Below are 23070 nucleotides of genomic sequence, written 5' to 3'. Positions count from 1 at the left end.
TTTCGACTGTGTCAGATGATGTATAATTTGAAGCAGCAGAAGCTTGATGTGGGCGAGTTTGTTTTGCATACTTGTAGAAAAGAGCACTACGAAGACGCGGATTAAAAGAGGAACAGCGCCTGGTACGTCGTACATGTTCCTTTTTTAATCCGCGTCTTCGTAGCGTTCTTTTCTTCAAGGATGTATAATCATTGTTGGAAGACGTTGCACGACTTTTATTGCATTCTTGAAAGTTTTAGTCACCAACGTGTATCTCTAAAATTGTATAAAAGCAGAATTTAGCAGCAGAAAAACTCATTCGAAAATATCTCATCCGTGCTTGGCTTGTGGAGATTCTCTTGTGGAGATTCAAGTAAGTGATTGTGCACAATTCCAACACTAATGGCGGCGTCAACGAATGAGAAGATACTGTTTACGTTACTAAAGTATGTAACAATTTCGTTGTCACATGCATACGTAGATTGAGAGTCGGTAAATGCATAGGCAGTTATTATGTGGTTGTCAAGTATATCATATGTTGTTAAAAACAAATATGAGACACTATTAAGGGAATCGTTCGGCAGAAATTATGGAGACCTTTCGAAGACAAGGTCGTTGCTGAATTAATGCGGGTTTGACGTATCTGGGATCTGAGTGTCTTTTCGCCGTTTATCGAGATAAACACGGTCCAGGTGACTTGTAGGTGTCATATAAACTTGAAAATACTATCAAATAACTATTCTGCATGCTGAGTGTACGTCACATTAGTCAAAAAACTCGATATCAATTCAAGAACGAGTACAATTAGCTGTAAACGGGATGACAAGCTAATGCCTGTGTTGGAGTGACCCTCTGTCGTGCCACCACCAAGTGCAGTTTAACTTAACTGTCACTCGCGTAAGCCCCCTTTGCATACCCGTTTGCGTTAAGGAATTTAGGTACCTTAAATGTTAATAGGTTTCGATTGTGTACATGTTGTGTTTAATGCTTGTATAGTTTTACGTTTGAGGCATGCGCAGCAGGATATGATTGAGGATGACTCCCGCCTTCGCTTTCTTGCTTTCTCTCTTTCAGCCAGTTGCGAATGGTATATATTTGTGCGGGCTTCAATAAAGATACTTTTGGTTGCGAGCGCTGGTCCTGTGCTCTTCCGTGGCCATGTGTTTTGGCGCTGTTTAAAATGAATGACCCGTACCAACTAGCTCGTACCCCAACCCTTCTAAGAGAAAAATAAACTGTGGTTCATTGAAATGTATGTTTAGGCTCTTTTAGGGTAGCTCAAATAAAGAAGGTGCTGTGATGTTCAGCAATAGATGGCTCTTTTCAATTCTATGTATTTAATAGAAATGGAGAACATTCCATCAGAACTGGATACCGGCATGTAAAACAGGCGCATAAATTTACTTAGATGCGAACTCTCAATGTTTCGTTCACATCAGTTTATTATCTGGTAGGTAGATTAGTAACTTGCAATTTTACTTTTCATCCGCGTGCTATGTCGTGATTATATTGTGATACAGTAAGGTCATCTGAATTCAACGACTGTACAATGCGGCGAGGCTCAACTTTTTTAAGAAATTTCATTAGTGCTCCTAGATGACAGAAGATATTGTGCATTCTAATATTGTTTCGTTTTTTAATTTTTACAGATTTTTCTTGACATCTGCAGCACGCCTTAACTAACAACAAAGTTGGGACGAAGATGAAGAGGGTGATAGAATGTTTGGTTTCAATTTTCGTTATCCTAGTTGGTAAGTCTTGAAGATTTTGTGTTTCGTGTCCTAACACCTCATCTGTTCCAAACAACTGCTGCAGTTCTCTGTGGTACGGTCAAATGTCTGTACGACGAATGCTCGTACAAAGAAATTAACTATGAATGCCGTATGCCTTGGCCAAATTCTTATTTGCGAATGTATCTCAACCCCTTTGACAGGGAAATAACGCATTGCTATGTTACGCTTTCTTTTGCCCTGAGAGATGCAGCCGTTCGAGAGCCATTTAAGCAACATCGCTTAAAGTATAGAAAAAACGACGTTGTGAAGCAGAACCACGCAAAAAACATAAGATTTGGAAAGCTTCCTAATCCTCCTCGACCGTTTCTCAATAGTTCTTTTCGTATTATGAACACATGCAAGTAGAGTTTTCCTACATAATATTGTTTTTCCTCATTTCAGGAGGTAAGGGTGTATCATACTACGCATATGCCCAGTCGAGTGACTGCCGTGTCGTCTTCAATAGTGTAAGTGTAACAACGAGCTCTCATAAGTACAATACAAATATCAGATGTTCCAACTGCCCCCTCAAAACGCTTGTAAATACGCAGGAAATTCGGGAGAATCATCGCTAAGCGAAAGATATCTTGCTACAATTTTTACGTGACACACAGCATTTCTCAGTATTTACCGTGGCATGGGTAAGCTTGAACATTATTAGAAACAGCCCTTTTCCTTAATTTATATAACTAGGACCGTTAAAATGCGTTGATAGCTGACAATCAGGGGCATGGTCAATGAAAGCTCATTGCGCCAGTTCTTTCATCGTCACCATCATCATCATCCTGGCTACGCCCACTGGAAAGCAAATGCCATTCCCATACTTCTCCAACTACACCGATCATGTTCTAACTGTCGCCATGTGGTCGCTGCAAACTTCTTAATCTCATCCGCCAACCTAACTTTCTACCGCCGCCTGCTACGCTTCACTTCACTTGAAATCCAGTCCGTAACACTTGATGACCATCGGTTATTTTTGCTCCTCATTAAATGCCCTGCCGATGCCTATTTATTTTTCTTGATTTCAACTAAGATATCATTAACTCGCGTTTGTTCCAAAACCCAATCTGCTCCCTTCTTATCCCCCCTTAAAGTTACACCTATCATTCTTCTTTCCATAACTCGTTGCGTCGTCCTCAATTTAAGTAGAACCCTTTTCGTAAGCCTCCAGGTTTCTGCCCCGTCGGAGAGTACTGGTAAGACACAGCTGTTATATACTTTTCTCTTGAGGAGTAATGGCGACATGCTGTTCATGATCTCAGAATGCCTGCCAAATGCACCACAGCCCATTTTTATTCTGATTATTTTAGTCTCATGATCCTGATCCGTGGCCACTACCTGCCCTAAGTAGATGTATTCCCTTACCACTTCCAGTGCCTCCCTGCCTATCGTAAACTGCTGTTCTCTTCTGAGACTGTTAAAAATTACTTTAGTTTTCTGCAGATTAATTTTTAGACCCACCCGTCCACTTTGCAAGTTCTCGTCTCTCCGCTAAGCCCCGGTAGCACAGGACGTGCCCGCTTTTTAGCACTGTATATGCTTCATTTGTGCTCCTAACCTCATTGAGCCCTATTATACCACATTTAATGGGCGCTAATTCCTCCAAAAGCACTGCTAGGCTCGCCCCTCTAGATAACGTTCTAGCGTTATTTAGAACATTATCTAGGGTGCAGCGATGGCGTAGAGGTAGAGCATCCCCCTAGCGTGCAAGAGGACCGTGGTTTAAATGCCGGTGCCGCGCAATATTCCACCGGAACAAAAAAATCGCCAGTTCTTTATAGATGTTCAAATAGAATTCTAGTGTTTCGAAATGGACGGCTAGTCTTCGGCTAAGTGAAGGTGATCGGACGTCTCAACTTATCGGGACTTGTCCCAGCTTTACTGCCGTCGTCTAGCTATCCTACGATGTACTCATGGGGCGGTGTTTTGTGCCACTTTTACCTCTCCGAACATTAGGTTGTCCCGAAATGACTGCCGTGCTTTGGCACATAGATGGCTGACTTTGTCTGGTGCGGCGGAGCCACCTTCAAAAAACACTTGAGATCACGCGGCAAAGAAAAATCCCGCTGAAAGTGTTGTGGCTGCATCGGCGATCTTACAACGGTTCGTTTACAGAACTAATATAAGATAGCACCCTTCCGAGAACAGATGCACACTCACGGCATCCATGGCCTCGTTGGTCTTCATGCCATCTTGCTTGTCATGCATGTCGCGCTGGAAGTGGGTGGAATAATTCTAAAAGTGAAGCGCAAATTCATAAACATCAAGGAATAAACATAAAATCTTGGTTCTATGTCCGACCCCTACCGCTACTCATTTCATCATAGGATATCGCTTGGCCTCAGAAATGTGGTCACTTGAGCCTAAGGGCACATCAACATATTTATTATTGGATTTAGCAGTTACTTTATCTTACTTAGTGGTAAATGTAAACAGATAATGAAGATAGTTTAAGAAAAAGAGTTGGTTATTGCTCGCCAGTTCAGCCATAAGAAAATGAGAAGCTGGCAATAAAAGTTCAGAATCTTCATTTACAGGCCATCTAAGCCAGCTATTTTCGGCAGCGCGTTTTATGTGTTTTCCAGTATTGTTTTAGATGTTTTCCATTATTAGTTTCACGAAACAAATATATATTTTTCTAGAAGAAGCTGCCGTGTAAAACAATGCAGTTAAATTTATTATAGGGTAAAGTGTTATCAACAAATTTATTAAATATCGTTCTGCGAATTTATTAAAGATCGTTCGGCGTATGACTTTGTGAGAGTATTCATCATCTTCTGAATATGCTTTCTTTAATACTTATAGTGGCGTCTCGTAATGAATGCTTTTTTCTATGATGCGAACGTAAAGTGAATGCTAAATATTGCCGCTATATACCCAATTTGTTGCACAGTAACATCCATTTGAGGGTCTGCAAAAATATAGGTGATTTTTGAGTTAGCAATAATACACACATTTCAAATAAAATGGCGAGTGCGGGGAAAATAAAGACAGAAATATTGGTGTTCTATTTCCAGTCCATACCAAAAGACAATTGCTACTATCGATGCCATGACGGCAATCGTTGGCAACGGGGGATGCACGTGGACGGCACAGCTTGCTGGGTACGTTCCTTAATGAAATCAATTAGTTTTCTTATATTCCAACATTGAAAATGCCTTTTTATTAGTTTGTATGGTCCCAACCTCTTTGCAATTATACCTGTGCAACGCCACATTGTCGTTCATTCTTAAGTAAAGCTTAAAGGTGGCTATCAGCGTGATAAATCCCGCAGCAGATTTCTTGGCTTTTAAAATTCTGTAGTTTGAAATTGACGCCAGAATTTTCACCGAACATATAACTGTAGAAATAGGGATAAACCGAATGAGATTCTGGTTTGCTGCCCTGCAATATGGGAAGCGTAAGAGGAAATCAAAGACGGATAGAACAGCGGAGAACTAAAAGAAATTAAATAATGGACTTTAGCGTGCCAAAAACATTATCTGATTATTAGGCACGCCGTAGTGGAGGACTCCAGAAATTTGGTCCACCTGGGGCTGTTTAACGTGCACCTAAATCTAAGTACGCGGGACAGCGGAGAACTGTGCATGTTCCATGTCTCGGGTGTGACGGTATAGATTCTGACTGCGTTTAGGTTTTTGTAGTACCACCTACAATGTTTCTTCGTCCCACCTAACTAGTTTAGAGGCTATGGCGTTGAACGGGTATGCTAGAGGCTGCAGGCGTCATGCAGGCCAGTTCAATCGCATTGCTATAGGCACGAAGTGCAATAAGTCGGTTTAGTTATATTTGGATGCATTGTAAAAAAAAAAAAAAAAAACCTGGCTGTCCCAATTATTTCGTAGTTCCCCCTCATGGCGTTCCTCAAAATGAGAGAATAGTTTGCGCGCTGAAAGCTGCCGAAATACATTTTTATTTGAACTTAGTGTAATTTAAATAATCGAATAACATTAGGCTTCATCAAAGAACGGTTTATAAATGGACATATGTATGAGCACTAAGTCATCTCGAACGGAAAGGGCGACGTCTATCTATACAATGTACAATGTGTGCTGCTACAATATGCAATTGTCAGAACCTAAAGGCGTCACGAAGCGAAAGTAGACAAAAGCAACAGCAACCGAAATAAGTGAAGAGATCAGGCAAGACAGAGGAAGAAGAAAAGAAAGTGGGGTGCGGAAGGCGAGAGCGAAAGAGAGATTGTGAAGGGGAAGTGCCCCACTCAGTGCAAAGCCACCGGCGTTCGACGACAGAGAAAAGGGTTAGAGTAGCACAGCCAGGCAGAGCGAAAACAGGTGAACATTGGCCGAAATGTACGGAAGAGTTCCGCATGCAAGCCTCGGTGATAGAACACGCGCTCATTGAACTGAAGCTCCCGTTACTCGTAAATACAAGCGACCCTGACACGGAATGCAGCAGTTCCACTGCAGTAACCCTGAGGGAGGCGAAGATGTTCGCCTACACAGGCAGCGCTTATGTAGCAGCGGTTTGTGTACTTGGTCAGACAATTTCATTCTATTCCTCAATGTCAGTAACTACTTTCGAAGCCAACTATTGCACACGCCTTTCCTCTACAGCTTCACATACTAAAGCATGGATGAAACACAGTTGTTAGCGAAAGCCCAGTTGTATTTCGGACAGCTGGTCGCATAAAGCACACGCACACAAGGAAAACGCGTTAGACACGGACGGACGTCCTTGTATCACGCGTTTTCCTTGTGTGCGTGTCCTGTGTGTTTCGCTGGTAGCCCTTTGTTTTTGTTCATCATGCACCAACTGGCCGAAGAGCTTGCGGTCATTGCCGAGTGAGTGTTGCCGTAATACAAGTGGGAGTGTGTTCAAGCTATTTTGCGCCAGCTTATTTTAAATTCATTCTTTATTGAAGGTTGCATTAGTACCCGAATTTGCATCCACGTAAGAAATCTGTTGACAAAAGCATGTATGCCAGGCAGAGTTACACAAGGCAACAATATACACGCAATGTTAAAACCAAAACAGTAAGCATTATTTTATGTTTAGGCTGCACAAGCATTTCTCTCACGACATTAAAAACACTGTTCTGTGCCCTCTTAAGCATCTTATTTATGCAATCGACTATTGTTTATATTTGCAGCCCAGAAGGCGCACAAGATTAGGACGATGTACCAGAGGAGTGTGCATAGTTCAAGAAGGTAACACGAAGATTTTGAACGTCACACTTTCTTTTGCATTACCTAGTAAAACGTGCGGATCCAATCTGCAGATCAGAAGGAAGCCTTAGGATCTGTCATGAAAAGGCAGTGGAAAAAACAATAAGTGATACTGTTTTTAACAAATATCCTAAAAGAAAGAACACTGCGAAATGATCTAATGCACTATTTGCTATTTTCACAAGTCTACTGAAGGACCTCTTAAAAGACTGTATATACAAAAATGGTGACCTCGTCCACAAGCAACCTATAAAACTCGGCTAAAACGACAAATTACAAGAATATTATAATACGCGGTAGTCCCTATTACAGCTGCGAGGTATTGAACGTTGGACGGGTGCGCATGCAGGTGACTTTCCATGTCAATATTAACAATATAATATTAATATAGGTTAGCGTGGGAAGTTGCTCATAAATACGCGAAATACACGTGTCCCCCGTGTAACGACTGAAGCGTTATAGAACCCGTAAGCTTGTGAAGTGTCCTGTGTGACAGACTATACATTAAAACATTCAAATTTAGAAACTAATTCAAAGTGTGTTCTGTCTAATTCGTCTTTAATTGATTGTCTGGTACCCGTCTACAACGGTAATCTTATTGTCCCTTCTTCTGAACAATGGGAGCATTTTTCTTTCTAAAATATAGTCCTGTTGTAGAGAAGGAGTGGAACGATATATGGGGTCGTCCTCTTTAGCGCTTTGGCTCGTTAATTCCGCTCGTGCTGCCAGTTCGGGACATGCTGCAACGGTCGGTCCTAAACGCCGGTGACTTTAAATGCCTTTACACTGTACACTTTCTCTTCGCCGCAGCTAGGTATTCTCGTAATATTAGCTAATACAATGTTCATATATGAATAATTCTTTTCAATGTTATCAACGGTCGAGAAAAGATAAGATATTCCACAGATTCCTCTGTTATCAATAAGTGTCAATCAAAGCTGACTTTTATTTCCTAGAGCCAGCTAGTACAATGGGCCGAGTGAGCTCCTGTGTTGACCCTATCCTGCAGAAAAGTACACAATTGAATACTATCAATTTTTTGAACTGGTGTGGCTAGTTGGTCATAGTTGTCGCGATGCAATGAAAATGAAAATGTTTGAGGCCGCTCGTCATGTTCAGCTGGACACTTGTTGCAATGAGTACTGGATTGACCTTAGCGTTTCTTAGTGTGAAGTGTTCTCAAAAAGTCGTACAATGGGCAGTGAAGACAAAATGCACTTCTGAAGAAAATTTCATCAAATGTAAATGCGTACACATTTTCGATGAGATGCGCTCGCAGCTTAAAGAGGTGGCGTGTGCTTTATTATTCTTGATTTGACGACATTATTATTAAACAAAATCATATTGCTTACGTATTTACGTCATCAATGAGTATCAAGTAAACCATAGAAACGCGACCTTTAGGTGGCTTCCTACTCACGTCAAAGACGCTGGAAATACACCAGCCTTTATTTGGAGAAATTATTTCTTCGCTATTCCTCAACACGCCAAGCTTCAGAAACACAACACTGACATCGCGATCTCCGCTAATCGTTGTCTTGACTCCGCTACATGCAAGACGTTCAGCTTCCTCATTATGAGTAAGATCCATTCGAACCTTGTTTCAGTAACCTGACTGATGCGTTCGTACGTTGTTGTGGTCCTATGTCTCCTTGTGCTCTATTAGATTCATACTGTGACGACATTCAAATGTTGAATCATACAAACATACCTCCATGGGAGTCCTCTTTGTCCCAGGGTGAATGCGTGCATGGATGCTAGCAGACGCAATTTCCTCGCTGTCAGCAGTGCGTGTACTGCTATTTTACTGCCATCTTATGAATACTTTCGTCTTCATTACTTGCGTACTGCCGATGTTCAAATCGACTTTGCCGGAGTGCTGCCGCTCTTCAAAGCATTGCGGCATACCACCTGGCGATTGCTAACCAATTCACAGATTCGCTCGAAGTGACATCTTTAAGGTTCATCACCATGGAAACTGTTCTAGAGGCGCTGCTTTCTAGATCGATTTCTTGCTTGAGAGATTTAGCGAAAACTGTAAATCGCAGAGAGTTGGACATTGTCATTTTATCACAGCTAGCATCATGACATTCTGTTATCATCATGAGCAGCCTACTTTATGTATACTGCAAGATGAAGGCCTCTCCCTGTACGCCACAAAGAGAAAAAATTGTATTTACAACTGGCTAGCGTAAATCTTTCGCAGCCAGATGGGCTTCGGGATCCTGAGAATTACAGACCGTCAATCTGCCAGCCGTTCGTCCATGGTAACAAACGGTTCCGAAAGTAACACCCTTGTAACGCTTTTACTTAGAAACTGCGGTGCTACTGTGTACCTTCAACTGAATTAGAAGCACTTGCACTCACTCGAAATACTGAAGTGTATTTTCCACTCTACATATGTATATAAGCAGCCCACTTTTCAAGCAGTTTCATCTACTTTACCCTCGAACACAATTTGCAGGAGGGCACATACGCACTTCTGCATCTTTCGTTTCCTCGTTGTGTCCCAATCTACTTGTTTCGCTCCGCGAAAAGAGCACCATGCACGGTGGTAGTCGTAATACAGCCACGCTGGTCATCTCCCTGAAGGCTGGCTTGCTCTATCCCAACAAAGAAACACACTCAACGACACAAACACACACGTACGCACAGACAGAAATCGAAAACAATTTTCGACATTTTATTTGATCTGGTCGTTGAGAATTTGTTTCTCTCAAAAATTACCATTTGACCATAAATTTATAAGCGATGCAATTGACCGATATTGCATACTGCCTCTACTATGAAATCCACGAGGATTTTCTAGGTGATTAACAACTAAAAAGGTGTACTTGAATAGTTTAAATAAACGAACACGTCTTCCAGTGTAGCATCAGTGCCATCTTTAAGTAGACAAAAATAATGTTTGCTAAGCAAAGCTCACCAACATTTGCCGGCTATCCAACGTACAACCTGATGAGCTATTCATTTCGTTAGGTGTTAGACTTCTAGTTTGGTGCAGCAACAATGTGCGTGACAGAACACTGCATTTTCTGTTCTCTATAGGGAAGAATACACAAACAAAATATTTTTCAAATGAAAAAGTGAACACGAGTTTTATGTTTCTCTAAGTTGTAACTGTTGCCTGCAAATATAATGCGGCAAGACGGTTCCTTTAAAAGTAATTCTTTAAAAGAAAGCGCTCGAAAAATCGTAGGAAAGTATCGAAGAATAGTGGCAAAGTATACTCTATGGGCCAGACATACTAGTAACGCTGCTTCTTAAAGGAGTACATGTGTGCGCCTTTGGTACGCTGATTTTTCAAGATATTTGCCAGAACCTTTTCTTGTTTCTCACAGATGAAGGTTCATACTTCAACACTACCACAAATAACGAACGTTGTGACGGACAATACCTTGGCGTAAGTTCCTTGTTTCTCATATTGTACATAAAATATTCTATACGCTTTCGAGCTGCATGTAGATATTTGCACCAAATCACAGACTTCCATAAGAAATTTATCAGTGCTGGCTTTATCTCTATACAATGTACGGCTAGTTTTTTAGTCCAGCAAGTAGTTCTTTGTTGCAATTAAGATTTCCAGGCTACTTCATATACATTAATGATGCTATCTATCTATCTATCTATCTATCTATCTATCTATCTATCTATCTATCTATCTATCTATCTATCTATCTATCTATCTATCTATCTATCTATCTATCTATCTATCTATCTATCTATCTATCTATCTATCTATCTATCTATCTATCTATCTATCTATCTATCTATCTATCTATCTATCTATCTATCTATCTATCTATCTATCCAGCCATCTATCTATTGATCAATCTACCTATTTATATTTCTATGTACGTGCGGTAATACCTAACCGTATTCCCGCCTACCTGAGTCAGTGGATAGTTCCTGGTCGAATGGGTAGCGCATCCGGCTGCTGTGCTGACATGAAGGTGAACAATTGAATAGCAGCGCCGCGTCGAGAAGACGGACGAGGTAGAGGCCTCCAGGTTGAAGGCGAGAGCGTGCACTGTACGCCAGCAGCGCTCGGAGTTGGACGAAAAATGAGCAGCCAGGTCGGAGCGAGATCAGGATACTATGCAACAGCGCCCCACCGAGGAGGCGAACGACGAATGGGTAGCCGGGTAATAGCGAGCGCGGACTACCGTACACAAGCGCTGAGCCAAGAACACGAAAGGAGAAGGACAGCCAGATCTAAGCGAGCGTGGGATCTTTACAACAGCATCGCGCCAAGGAGACGGACGAGGAATGGGCAGCAAGAAAGGAAGAAGAGTAGACTAATATACACCAGTGCTATGCTGAGGCGACGGACGAGGAAAGGGCAGCCAGGTTGGAACAAGCGCAGGCTACTGAACACGAGTGCCCCGCCAGGACGGACCAGGAACGAACAGTCATGTTCGAGCACGAGCCGGCTACTATACATGAGCGCCACTCCCAGGTGACGGACGAGGAATGGACAGTGAGGTTGGACCGAGCAAAGGTTACTGATCAGTGCCGCAAAGAGGAGATGAAGGAGAAGCGGGTAGACAGGTTGGAGGGAAAGTGGGCTACAAAACACCAGCGCTACGCCGAGGAGACGGAGGAGGAATGGCCGCTCGATTGCAGCGAGAGCTGGACAGCAAGCGCCAGCAGACCCAGTTGGCAAAGCGCAAAGTACTTTGCGCGAAATTTACTGAAACATCATTTTGGTGCGTCGTGCAGAGTTTGTTGCCAGCTGTGGTTCGCGTGAGATGGAAAGGAGATTTAAGAACAGTTCCTTCCAGTCATCACGCCCGAGTTTGCTGATGTGGACGTGCACCGGTTCATGTTGTGTGCTACGCACTGGGGTATCCTGATTGAGAGCAGGATCCCATGCCAGTGCAGGTCCACTGGTTTTACATACCCGCAATAGCCGGCATGCCTGCATCCAATTAACTAATTCGCAAATGACTGGTGTCCCCACACATACTCTTCATTTGTGTCTTCCGCCTCATGCACGGTGGCCAGTTCGGCATCATGGAAAAAGTTGTTAACGTTTCTCTAGAGGTTGAGAACTTCGTTAATAGTCTATCTCGCAAGGTCGCGATTGATGTAGTCTGTTTCATTTGGAGGAAGATAGAGAAGCTCAAGTGCTCCGATGGCTGGTTTCGTACGCAAAGGAGACTTGAACGCTTGGTTCGACTACCCCAGTCGGACGCACCTGTACGTGCTCTACGATGTCACTCTGCCGGAGGTGGCAATCACCCGCTTCCCTGAGTGGCTGGTGTGCGCCAAAGGAGCGGAAACGGCCCAGGGATTAGGCCTGGTTTAGATCAACGCTACCTTGCAAGCGAATTACCGGCTGCGGCTCCAGCAGCATACGCTAGTGTGCCACGAAACGCGCTTCCTCCACACCAGCCCCGGTGGCGCAGAGCCTCCTGTATGACGAACACAAAGAAAAACTGTGGTTTTACCAGATGCATTTGGAAAAGCCACGGCGCGTCGGCCAGGACGCGCCCTCTTCGGTTTTTGATTTCCCCACCAACTAGATCTGGCGCACGGACCATCCCGTCATCGTGCGATGCCACGTATTGTTCAGCGTAATCAAGGCTCTACGACTCCGTATTAGCACACGCCTGGCTGTCAGCTTCCGGAACTGCAAGGCGACGGCAAACATCACGATGCGGCTGCTCGCAGTGCTAAGCTTCGTCGATAAATGCATCCAATCGGACTCTTCCATCGAGGAATACCAAACTCCGTCTACTAAAGGGCGCAATGCAAGCGACAGGTGTTCGGCGAAATTCGAGGACTCGGAAACCCTGCCCTCTTGCGCACCCAGACTATGCCCTAACTGCACAGCGAGCGCCTCTCGACAGTCATCAAGCGCCTGAAGGAGGCCGTGGAGGAGCACCGCCACGCGTTCCCCTACATGCGTGACTTCTACAAGGCGGAAGTAGTCAACAATGACGCTGCGCTGTGTGTCCTCTACTTTCACAACATCGTGTGCGCCACCATAAAGGTGCTGCAGACTACAAATAATTCAATTTTCGGAAAGCATCGAGTCATGGAATGCTTAATATGAATTGAGTTTCAGCAGAGTGTGAATGCGCACATATTCTTTTGGCTTGACGACGCGCCCTAATGTACGCTCGGCGACAATATGCCCCATTTATTCGCCCAAGGCGGTCACCTAATAGCCATCGGCTCTGATGAGCTCGGACGGGAGCGGTGCAAAATCCATCAGCACACTTTGAAGTGCTACAAGAGCGAAAAGGCCAATAAGGTCTTGAACCATGCGGGAGAAGTGCATGCTCACGCCCATTTTCAAACACCACGGTAACGCAATCGAGCTTGAGAGGATGCGCGCAACGTTTCACAACATGCACTAGTGACTCAATGAAGTTCACTATGACTCCTTGGATGACTTCTTGACCCATATCGGGATCCAGTAGGATCTAGACTACTTGAGAATGTTGAAGGAGCCATCAACTGGCAGACCATGATTCTGAAACGGGAACAGCGCCAAAGGTTTGTAACGCCTTCAACCCCGAGATCGGCTCCACTTTACAATCCAAAATGGATATTCAGCTGATGTGCCACGTGCGTGGCTACCTACATGAAGAAGGCAAACCGCGGTTTCTCGAACCAGTACAACGCGCTCGCAGAGATCCAATAACTCCACGATCTTAACCTCAACAGGTTGGTGGCGAAGCTGCGCGTGCACGTGAAGAACGGCGTCGAAATGTGCGTTCAGAATCCTGCTTAACCTCGCAATGTCTTCGTGCAGTCACGAAGTCGTTTTTGTGTACTCTGCACCCAGGAAAACGAATCGGCGTCCGGATGCAGCAACAGGCGCTCACAGAACAAGAAGACTCCATGTACACGTGGAACCTAAATCTCGTCAAAAAGTACGAGCAGGGCCCACGTGAAATCGCTTATGTATGCCTCTTAGACATTGCCGCTTACAGCACCGTTCTACCACAGCCCGGTCAATACAGACAAAGAGAGGTGCCCCGTAACACCAGGAGCCACGCTTGTCACCGAGACAATACCTGCGACTTTACCAGGAATAGGTCATCCTCTGTCTCCCGTTCCATCGCGCCGTCTATGTTTTAGAAGAGTATAACATGATTTATGGAACACACAACGACGCCACTGTACAGAAGGACGAGTTCGAGAGCAACATTTCCGACGATGGCCTCGAACACTTTTGCAGACAACTTCTCATCAACGTTAAGCAGCACCAGCCGCAAATGTTGATCGAGAACCAATTGAATACGCGATGTCCTGGGACGTCAGAATTTCCTGTGTCATCGGCGCTAGGGACGACATTTAACGGCCAGCGATTATTACACCACCATGCGCATGACCAACACCGAGCATCGCTCCCTCATCTTTGAGATTACTCACGACTTCATGCTTCCTAACGCGGAAGCTATCAGAGTGTGCGGCAAGACACACATGCTCGACCTGCTGAAGCACAAATCCAACCAGCTCTACACCATGCCCTGTTCTGCATTGAACGCCTCGGTGGCCTCAGCCACCAATGGTATAGCAGCTACTGGCAGGAGGGCACCATGGTGCACTCGGCGCCAAAGGCATTGATGAAGGGTGACGACACCACTCTCCGGTACAGTGACCACAGCTGGTATCGCTGGGCTTTCGAATCAGTCAAGTCCATTTTTTCGACGAAGTCATTTGAACGGGTTCGGAGGTGCTCCTGACGAAGGCCAACCGGCTCCATAAATTTATGGTACAGTTCGACCAGTCCTCCTGAAAAATTGACTTCAGTCTATCTGGAGACCTGCGCGAGCTGCAGCACGTAAATGCCATGCCGGTGTACAGCCTGTCGGAATGCCCGCTAAGTCCGAGAACTCACTCCCGCGCACCCCTGGACAACCCGGCAGTACCACTTTCTCTTCAATGTCGAGCGCCACGCCGTCTTCCCATCATTTTTAACATGACTAGGGGATGGCAACATGCTGAACGACAACGATGTCTGCATAATAGATAGCTGGTTTATGACCGCTGAACAAGACATGAAAAAGTGCCCCCACAGAATTAGGTTGTACTAGAGCAACGCCGACATCGATCGACATAATGGCCGGTGTCTGCAACATGTCGGCGACATTGTCTACATAAAGTCCAACGATTAAATTGTGGAGTGCAAGAAGTGAGAGGTCCTGTTCAATGCCCATGCGAATGCGGAAACGATGAACACTAGTGACATGACGGGTTCTGCCTGCATAGCTGCGACTATGCGTGGGGAAAGCTTAGAAGATCCCGGCCAACATTAATGTCACCAACGGCCTTGTCAACGGTATTTCACGTAAATCAAACGGGATGATAACGGCTTTCCCATGCCACTCTTGCTGCAGTTCCCGTCGCTGGCCGTCGGCATCGCGGCGCGAGCCATAGCGTAGCATATTAGCCAGAGCAATCGCCGCGTCCACATGAATTGGGTGCCCCTATCTGATAACACATTGTCATCACCGTGATCACTGCAAAACAGAATGTTTTAAGCTGAAAGATGCAGTCCATGCAAACGAAGTCATCACAAGTCTCAGCGGCCACGTATAATGTGGTCACATGCGAATACAACTACAAGCTCCTCTTTATTTTTACACGGGGCTGCCACTTCTGACAGCTTTTATTTGGCTAATGCCAGCACAGAGATCAAGCTCTACCACACCACACTACCAGTCCACAGGCTCTGCCTGTCTAACACGTCTTTTACGAAATGACTCCAGAAGTGAAGCATAGGCTACACACAATCATGGAGAAGACCCAGCAGCTTGTGGACCAACACAGCTATAAGAAGGGCGTGATTGTGGCCACCATGAACGTACAGTCGCTTGATGCGCGCACCATCTACCTGGATGGAAACTAGGTCGCTTCCGTGACAGGTGTCCTCGCGCTCACGGCAACGTCGCGCGACGCACCCTCAGACATCATCGGGTTTCAGCTCGTCGGGTACAGCAAGCAGCTCAAGTCAATGTGCATCCACGTCTCCCTATACAAGAGCATTCTAATAAGCCATTTCACTAATTAGCCGGTCATCCTACCTTTGTCGGCCCCCGTCGACGTTAGCGTTTTGCACAATACTTCCGGGGGCAACTGCGTGCGTCACGTAACGTAAAACGGCCAAAACATCGCTGTCTGCGTCGTCTATGCCAGTGCCGGGGCCACAAAGAAAACAGTGTAGTGATCTATGTGAATGCGCCTAATAGCTTACAGCAACATTGCCTTCAAATTTTGCTACGACAGCGCTCGCGAACGAAATATGCCGCTCGCCATGTCTAGGGACTTCAGCATCGACCTCTAGAACTCCGAAAATTCGCGGTTTCCGGGGGTACGTAAGCGAGGCGTTTGGCGCCAAGAGGGCTTCCCTCCATATGGTACTTACCACGAGGACGGGCGGTCTGCTCTACGAACTCTTATTCCATAGAATCAGGCACTTTATACCTCAGTTCTGTGCATCGTACTTCTGTATTCATCGTCCTCTGCTCATCGCCATCAGCGACTAAGGAGAAGACGATGTGCAGCCGTCTCCTAGCACTGCCGAGCACATTGACATTTCTTCATAGACTGCACAATTTTATGGAGCATACAAATCGTAAGAATATATTAAATATAGAACATTATATTTAATGTGATTTTTTGTTGTAAGTTCAATCCCATTTTATAACACATGTGCAAGATGAATGGCACAATGATTGCTTTAGTTGTTTTCCTACCAGTTATATACACAAAATTATTTTTCTATCGGGAACAGCAGTTGGGACACACATTTTGCTTTCTGTGAACCAATGTTTTAGAGCGCAGCGCTGAAGCGCCCGTTACTGCGTTGAGCGTCGGTGTGCTTAGGTGGCGTTATGCCTCGCAACTGAGTGAACTAGCAAAGGCAAACGATGAAAGCGAACACGGAGGGCCCGGGTAGATGAAAGATGAGGCTGCAATGAAAGCATGAGGCGGAAAGTGGAGGAGGAGCGGAGGGGAAATGGCCTGCGCACGCGCTGATTTGCCGGCGGCCATGGCATCCGCAACCGCGTAGGCTATCAAACTTGCGCTTACGAGGAGGGGGGGGGGGGGGCAGCTAGGTGACGTGGGGTGGGAAGGGATGTGGAAAGGACTGACCTTAAAAGCTGGTCTGCGGAGCCAGCTCTAGAGGTCAGTCCACGCTACTACCGTTTGTGGTGTGTATCACTGCTGCTGCAAAGGGTGATGGCGAGCGGCTACGAGTAAGGCTTGATGTGATGAGCCTTTAGGTGTTGTCACCGCTGACACTGGTGGCACGATTTCCCGCGACGAAGCGCCGCTCTCGTCGTTGCTGGAACGAAAGCGTGAGAAGAAAAGCGTAGTGCCCCGCAAGACGGGCTGTGCAGCAACGATGGCTACGGCATGGCACCAGGGCAGCGCGCGTCGTCTGTATAGAAAAAAAAGCGCTACTCACAGCGTTCTCCTAATCTGAACCTGTAGAACCGGAATACAAACTACTGACACGAGCAAGGAAATACGTATAGACCGGCGCTCAAATTTCGTGTTAGGAAGCATCGTAATCGCCGGTGATTTCGTTTCTTATTTTGAGCACTGCAAACAGAAAGAAGCATATGGAGGAAGACCTCAATACGAAGGCGCGACGTCACGCGCCGATTTGAGAGGCCATTACGATATTTGTTTCGCAACTGCAACTGTGTTTTCCCTCCGTATATTTATCAACCATACATACATTATCTTGCATTAGAAGCATTTCTTTAAGCGCCACTGCATCTTGCCCCCCCCTCCTTTTTTCGGTCTTTTTCCTATACCATGAATAACAATAAGAACGTTTTATTTGATGTCTCATTAAAGTATAATAAACTCCCCTTAACTTGTCAGCTTGTCATAATAAACTGCTAATACTATGGCATTCTCTGTTGTATATAAATGTATTTTTTATTTCCAGAAGGGGTATGCAACATTGTGCGAATATACGTGTATTCACCAGGGCCGACACAAACGAATGCATTATGCCGCTGGGACGCCCTGCATTGTAAGTTTCTGTGAGCGGCTCTAAAGCTCAATGGAACCGTCATGTAGCCCACTTTATTACCTATGAGTTTAAAACCGCAGATGTACTAAACAAAATATTCGGTGGCTTCCTTTCTCTAATAGAGCCGACGCTCTTTTTAAGCATATGAAGACCTTTACTAGTAAAAAGTCAGTTAAGACGTAATGCGTGAAACACTACATGAAAATTACGGTTCATTATTAAAAAAATAATAAAAGACATCAGAAAATAAAAATGTTTCATAAATTAGAGGGGCAGATTAATCAAAGAGGTTCGTTCAAGACCAGTGCAAACAAGAGTGGCACATACCCAGTATTTGAAGTGGGCGTCAAAAAGTTTATAGGAACAGCGGTACCTACCTAGTCCTGCATCTATAGTGACCAATGCGGCGTCAAAGAGGTTCATTGAAGAATCACCCAAGCTAGTCCTATGGTTGGTTTTGCATACTGTTACTTCGGCACAGTATCCCGATTCTCTACTCAACATTTGACCACTAACTACCCACTGAATCCTGAGGCCTGTAAAATGGCTAGGTAGAAGCATACATAGATACTTTCATAGATACATAGATACATAGACCCCGAAGAGTGCGCGAAGTACACTAAGAGATCTTACGCAATAATGCATTTAGCGTTTGTGGGTTACAAAAGGTAGGTTCCATTGTGCGAACGTTTTACTAATAAACGTTTTACCAACAAAATCAATATCTTTACAAGTTATCCCATCCTGGCCGAAATCGAATCATCGTCCCATGGGTTCCTCAATGATAGAAGCCCGAAGGTGTAGCGAGCTTCGCCGTGTATGCAGAAGGTGGGTGCCACTCTTACAGTGTTCAGCAGAGCGCTTTAGTTATCTGAGCCACGAATGAAATGTGTATCTGCTGTTCTTTAACAATTTCTCTCGCCCAGTTGGATAATTCGGTAAAGGTATCGGATATGCGCCCAGTGAGCTAACTATTAGCTTTCCCACGTGAGGGCGTGCTACGCTTCCCGGAGGCCACGAGAGGACTTGCCAGCAGCACCGTAGAAAGCGCTAGAGAGCAGTCCGGCTTGAGTACGCACCAGATACAGGACGCATGCAATAGTGTGACACCAAAATGAACTGCGATTAGAACTAAGATACTTCATGCGCTTTCTAGGGGTCGGCTGTCAACCTACCTATGCCTGTGTGCGTTTTCACTTTATCATTTTTCACTAAGAGTTGATAGTACATGGCCTAGAGGCTAGCGCATAGTGGTGTTGTGCTAATGGAAGTGTTCAAAACCGACCGTTGGATGAACTTGGGTCACTGGGTTGTGGCCCTAGGTACGTTCCACTGCTCCATGAGCATGTTTGATTCCAACTCTGCAAGTGACAGCAATGTACAACTGGTTGTGTAGCGTCTTTAATGAACATCTAAGATCAGTTAGGGTCACTGGATATCAGCGTGCGGGCCGCTCTTCAAAAGCCTTCTTTGACGCCAACATTGGTAGCCGGGCCTGTTGCGTTCTTTAATGACAAACAAACCTTTGAAACTTCTCCGGCGCTTGGCGGTACCAAACCTTCGTCATAAACATTCAGAGAATATTCTCTGAATTTATATCCAGGCAAGCACAACACGCCGACTTCGGGGCGGAGGCGCCATATTGAACAGGTTGTCAATGCTTCAGGTATACCAAATACAACGAGATTCCTTTTGCGAGACCTGTCTTTGTAAAAATGTTAGTTTTTATCTTGCACGTCTCGGCTGCACTTTCGGAACCTTTTCCCTTTTGGTTCAATGCTTGTTAGCTTACTACTGTTTTCCTTGAATATTCCGAATAATTAACTAACCTCGACAGTTTGCCATTCCTTTTGCTTAGTGTTGCGTCGCATTTTTCGTCCCTGCTGCTTTAAGTTTTCTCGTTTACGCTGAAATGGTAATGGCGGCTTCCTTCAGGTCTTTAGGAGCAAGATTACTCTTTACACATCAACGCAAAATCAATAAAATGACGGGCCATGAATCACCCCGACTCTAATAATCGGCTGCACATTGCATACGAAATCCCATGGTGTCGTCTTGGAAAAAGCTCTAAGTCAATGGACAAATGGGCAGACATGCTGAGGCTGTATTCGGCCAACAGAGCCAGTCATCAGTTTCCCTAAACCTCCCCTCAGCAGGCTACTCTGTCTTTCATATATGGCACAGAAAGTCTGGTGTTAGAATTATTAGGCAATGCACAACAAAAATGTCTGGATAGTAGGGACTGTATGCTTATTCTTCCTGTTTGAAATAAACATTGATATGGCATACTAAAGGCTCAGTACTTTATCGAAGTGTTAACCATTATAACAGAAAATTTATTTCAATAAATAAACACAAATCTTGAAGGGGAAGCTTCGCAAAGAATTAGACTGAACAAGAAAATAAGCGCTGTTTTGCATTTCAGCCATTGAATGAAGAAGGAGAACGCAAAGGAGATGCTGGAATATGCTATAATGGTGTATGTCGACCGTATCAAACATTGGGTAAGTTCGCGAAATACGCATATTAAATATGTCTCACCAAAAGTGGAACTGAGATGCAAGGTTGCACATGACTAAACCCTTGCCTACCGCTTTGATGGGAACAAGATTTAAGGTGCGCAGATATTAGCTGTAATATTTAGCGTTAATTATTCACTACAAATAAAAGCAAAGCATGATTCTAGTGGCCCCATCGTATACTGGACATGTAATGGAGAAATAATTCGAGTTGCGGCGAAAAGAAGGAGCATTGATTCAATATCAAATTATTCGACAACTATACGATGTAAAAGTTATAGGTATATCAGCCGCAAAAATTGCACAATACAGTGAGTTACTAATGAAATTACCAAGCACATTGTAACGCATGCACAGGCAAACATGATCAGATCTTAGTCGGTGACCGCCAACACTCGTTATCGCAACATTGGCGTGATGAATGCGGCAGCAGCGGCGAGAGAAGACTTCGTGCTGCCACTAGCATTACCATGATTCCGGAATATGAGATTATGAGACCTCCAAGATTAGGCATACGGGAAGACCCTCACACTTTCTCTCGCGCCTAGAGTATACGTCACCGTTGCAGGCGATAGGGTCTTATAGCACTATGACTTTATGCTGAACACCAGGGCATCGGCGGCAACAACAATAGAACTTTGTCTAGAGCGTACCTGTAATAGCATTAGCATTAAAGAAAATAGACGAATGCGATGTGCCGCGGATGTACTTAAGTAAGCACTTTCACTAAGTGTTTGCAAAGAATACTGTATTTGTATAGCGACTGTTTGCATGTATGCAAAATAGAAATACAGTAGACGTCGTCGAGATAGACCATGTCATCTGTTGGCTTGCCTGCTGCAACTAAACGTTGTGGTTTGTCTATTTCAACTGATTGAGCATTACCTTGTGCTCATGCAGTCGTTGTGATGACCGTTGAAGCTATAAGCACTTCCTGTAGATGAACAAATGACCCATGTTTTGCATTCGATTTACGTTGTCTGTCACCTTTAGAGCTTCAGGTGTGCACCGCTGTATGGTGATAGTAGTGTTCATGCTGACCAAGGCGGCTGGCGTACACCCGCAATGACTCTCAGAGGCGTTCTAGTAGCCAGAACAATCCACTTATTTGTGTTGACGTCGTAAAAGATCCTAGTAAATTAATCGTGATCTGCTGTAACGATCGCAAGGAGGCTCGACTGGTTGTAGTAATTCCGATAGCTTCAGTCGTGGTGCCTAGCGTCGCAGACAATCTGGGTATGTCATGACATAATTGCGGTCAGGCGCTGCCAGTAATACTGATGTTGTATCGTCACGACCATACGGTAGAACCCGGCCATGGGTAATGCCAGTGTGAGTTCGGCGCTTTCGCGAGAGGTAGTGACTGGTGACCGGGACCGAGAAAATAGCCTGGGTCTCCATTGAGTGGCTGCCATGATGCCGACAATCTCGCGAGCTTGTTTGCCGAGTTGAGTACAGGACGCGTTGACGGTAAGGTCTCGTAGTCCCATCTCTACGTATGGTCATCGGCAGCAGACATGGCCTACTTCTCCACAGTGATAGAATAGCGGGTTTTGGTTCGAAGCGCGCCAAACGAAGGTTTTTTGTGGAACATTGCACAGGCTGACAAGATGGCGGAGGCGACGGTGACTGGTGTTGGAGATGCGATGTTACGGGGTCTTGGCGTCGCGCGCAGGGAGAACTTGACGATAAGCGATGGCGACGTAGGTCATCGCTTCCGGTCGCGGGCGCGGCAATTCAGACAGGTTTTCTCTAACTCATAATACCTATTGGAGTTCAGAAATTTAGGTCATTTCAGGCTGCAACGAAGGCAAGTTCATTAGCCTTTCTTCACGTCCGACGGCTCTGCTGATACCTCTCAGCAGGTCATAACCTAGTGCTTGGATTTCACACTTAGGCGTAAGTATGGGGCAGCAATATTGTATGGCGCGAATCTCAAACGTCTTTTCGATCTTTGTGACCTAGGAAATTCATTGAGCGACGGTTTCGAGAGGGTTCCGTATGAAACCGGCGAACAGCTCTTGCTTCATACCCCGAAAAAGAAATCGAAATTTCATTTTCATTTTCTCTGATATGTCCGGGTCGGCATGGCGAAACAAACAAAACATCTCCGTGAACATTGCAATGTCGTCATTGGGTAGCTCCACACTGGCTTCTGGCTATCTTCATAGCGTCTTTTTCTGTGACCCTTTTGAATGTTTGTAAGAACCTGCTGAAAAACTGGGGCAGTGTTCCATTTCCGAACTTGTGGAGAAACTTGGGCGCAAGAAACATTTTTCAAGAAAACTGCATACAGAAAGCTAAAACCGTTTGTAACTTCTGCAAGCTTCCAAACCCCGCTCTTGTGAAGACGAGCGCTGTAGTAAAAAATGGCGTGTATTGAATTGTAACACATGTGCGAATTTCAATACTTGCGGTAATCAGTATTCAGAATACGCACCGATTCACCAAACTTGAACAACGTTAATACAGCAGTGTTACGAACATAATTATGACTATGCATCGCTCGAGCAGACGTTGGTAAGCCGTGAAACATACTTTTGGGACCCGATTCACCAGGGGCCACAACTGATGCTCGAGAAGGGCACGTGCTTTCGTTT

At 44.9% G+C, this 23070-nt stretch overlaps 1 protein-coding gene across 1 annotated transcript in view; it reads left to right on the top strand.

Annotated features, from left to right (window-relative positions):
* Positions 1–1653: 1653 nt before the first annotated feature.
* Positions 1654–23070, top strand: part of LOC126543746 (uncharacterized) — a 43069-nt gene continuing 21652 nt past the window's right edge. The window contains exons 1-7 of the mRNA XM_050190851.3: positions 1654–1730; positions 2154–2218; positions 4769–4855; positions 6865–6922; positions 10282–10343; positions 17865–17951; positions 20377–20455. Coding sequence (XP_050046808.2) covers positions 1682–1730; positions 2154–2218; positions 4769–4855; positions 6865–6922; positions 10282–10343; positions 17865–17951; positions 20377–20455 — 487 coding nt within the window. The 5' untranslated portion in view covers positions 1654–1681. The remainder of the gene's footprint in view (positions 1731–2153; positions 2219–4768; positions 4856–6864; positions 6923–10281; positions 10344–17864; positions 17952–20376; positions 20456–23070) is intronic.

This window comes from Dermacentor andersoni, chromosome 10, assembly GCF_023375885.2.
Source record: "Dermacentor andersoni chromosome 10, qqDerAnde1_hic_scaffold, whole genome shotgun sequence".
NCBI lineage: Eukaryota > Metazoa > Arthropoda > Arachnida > Ixodida > Ixodidae > Dermacentor > Dermacentor andersoni.
The sequence above is the reverse complement of the archived record's forward strand: the minus strand, read 5'-3'. Positions and strand labels throughout refer to the sequence as shown.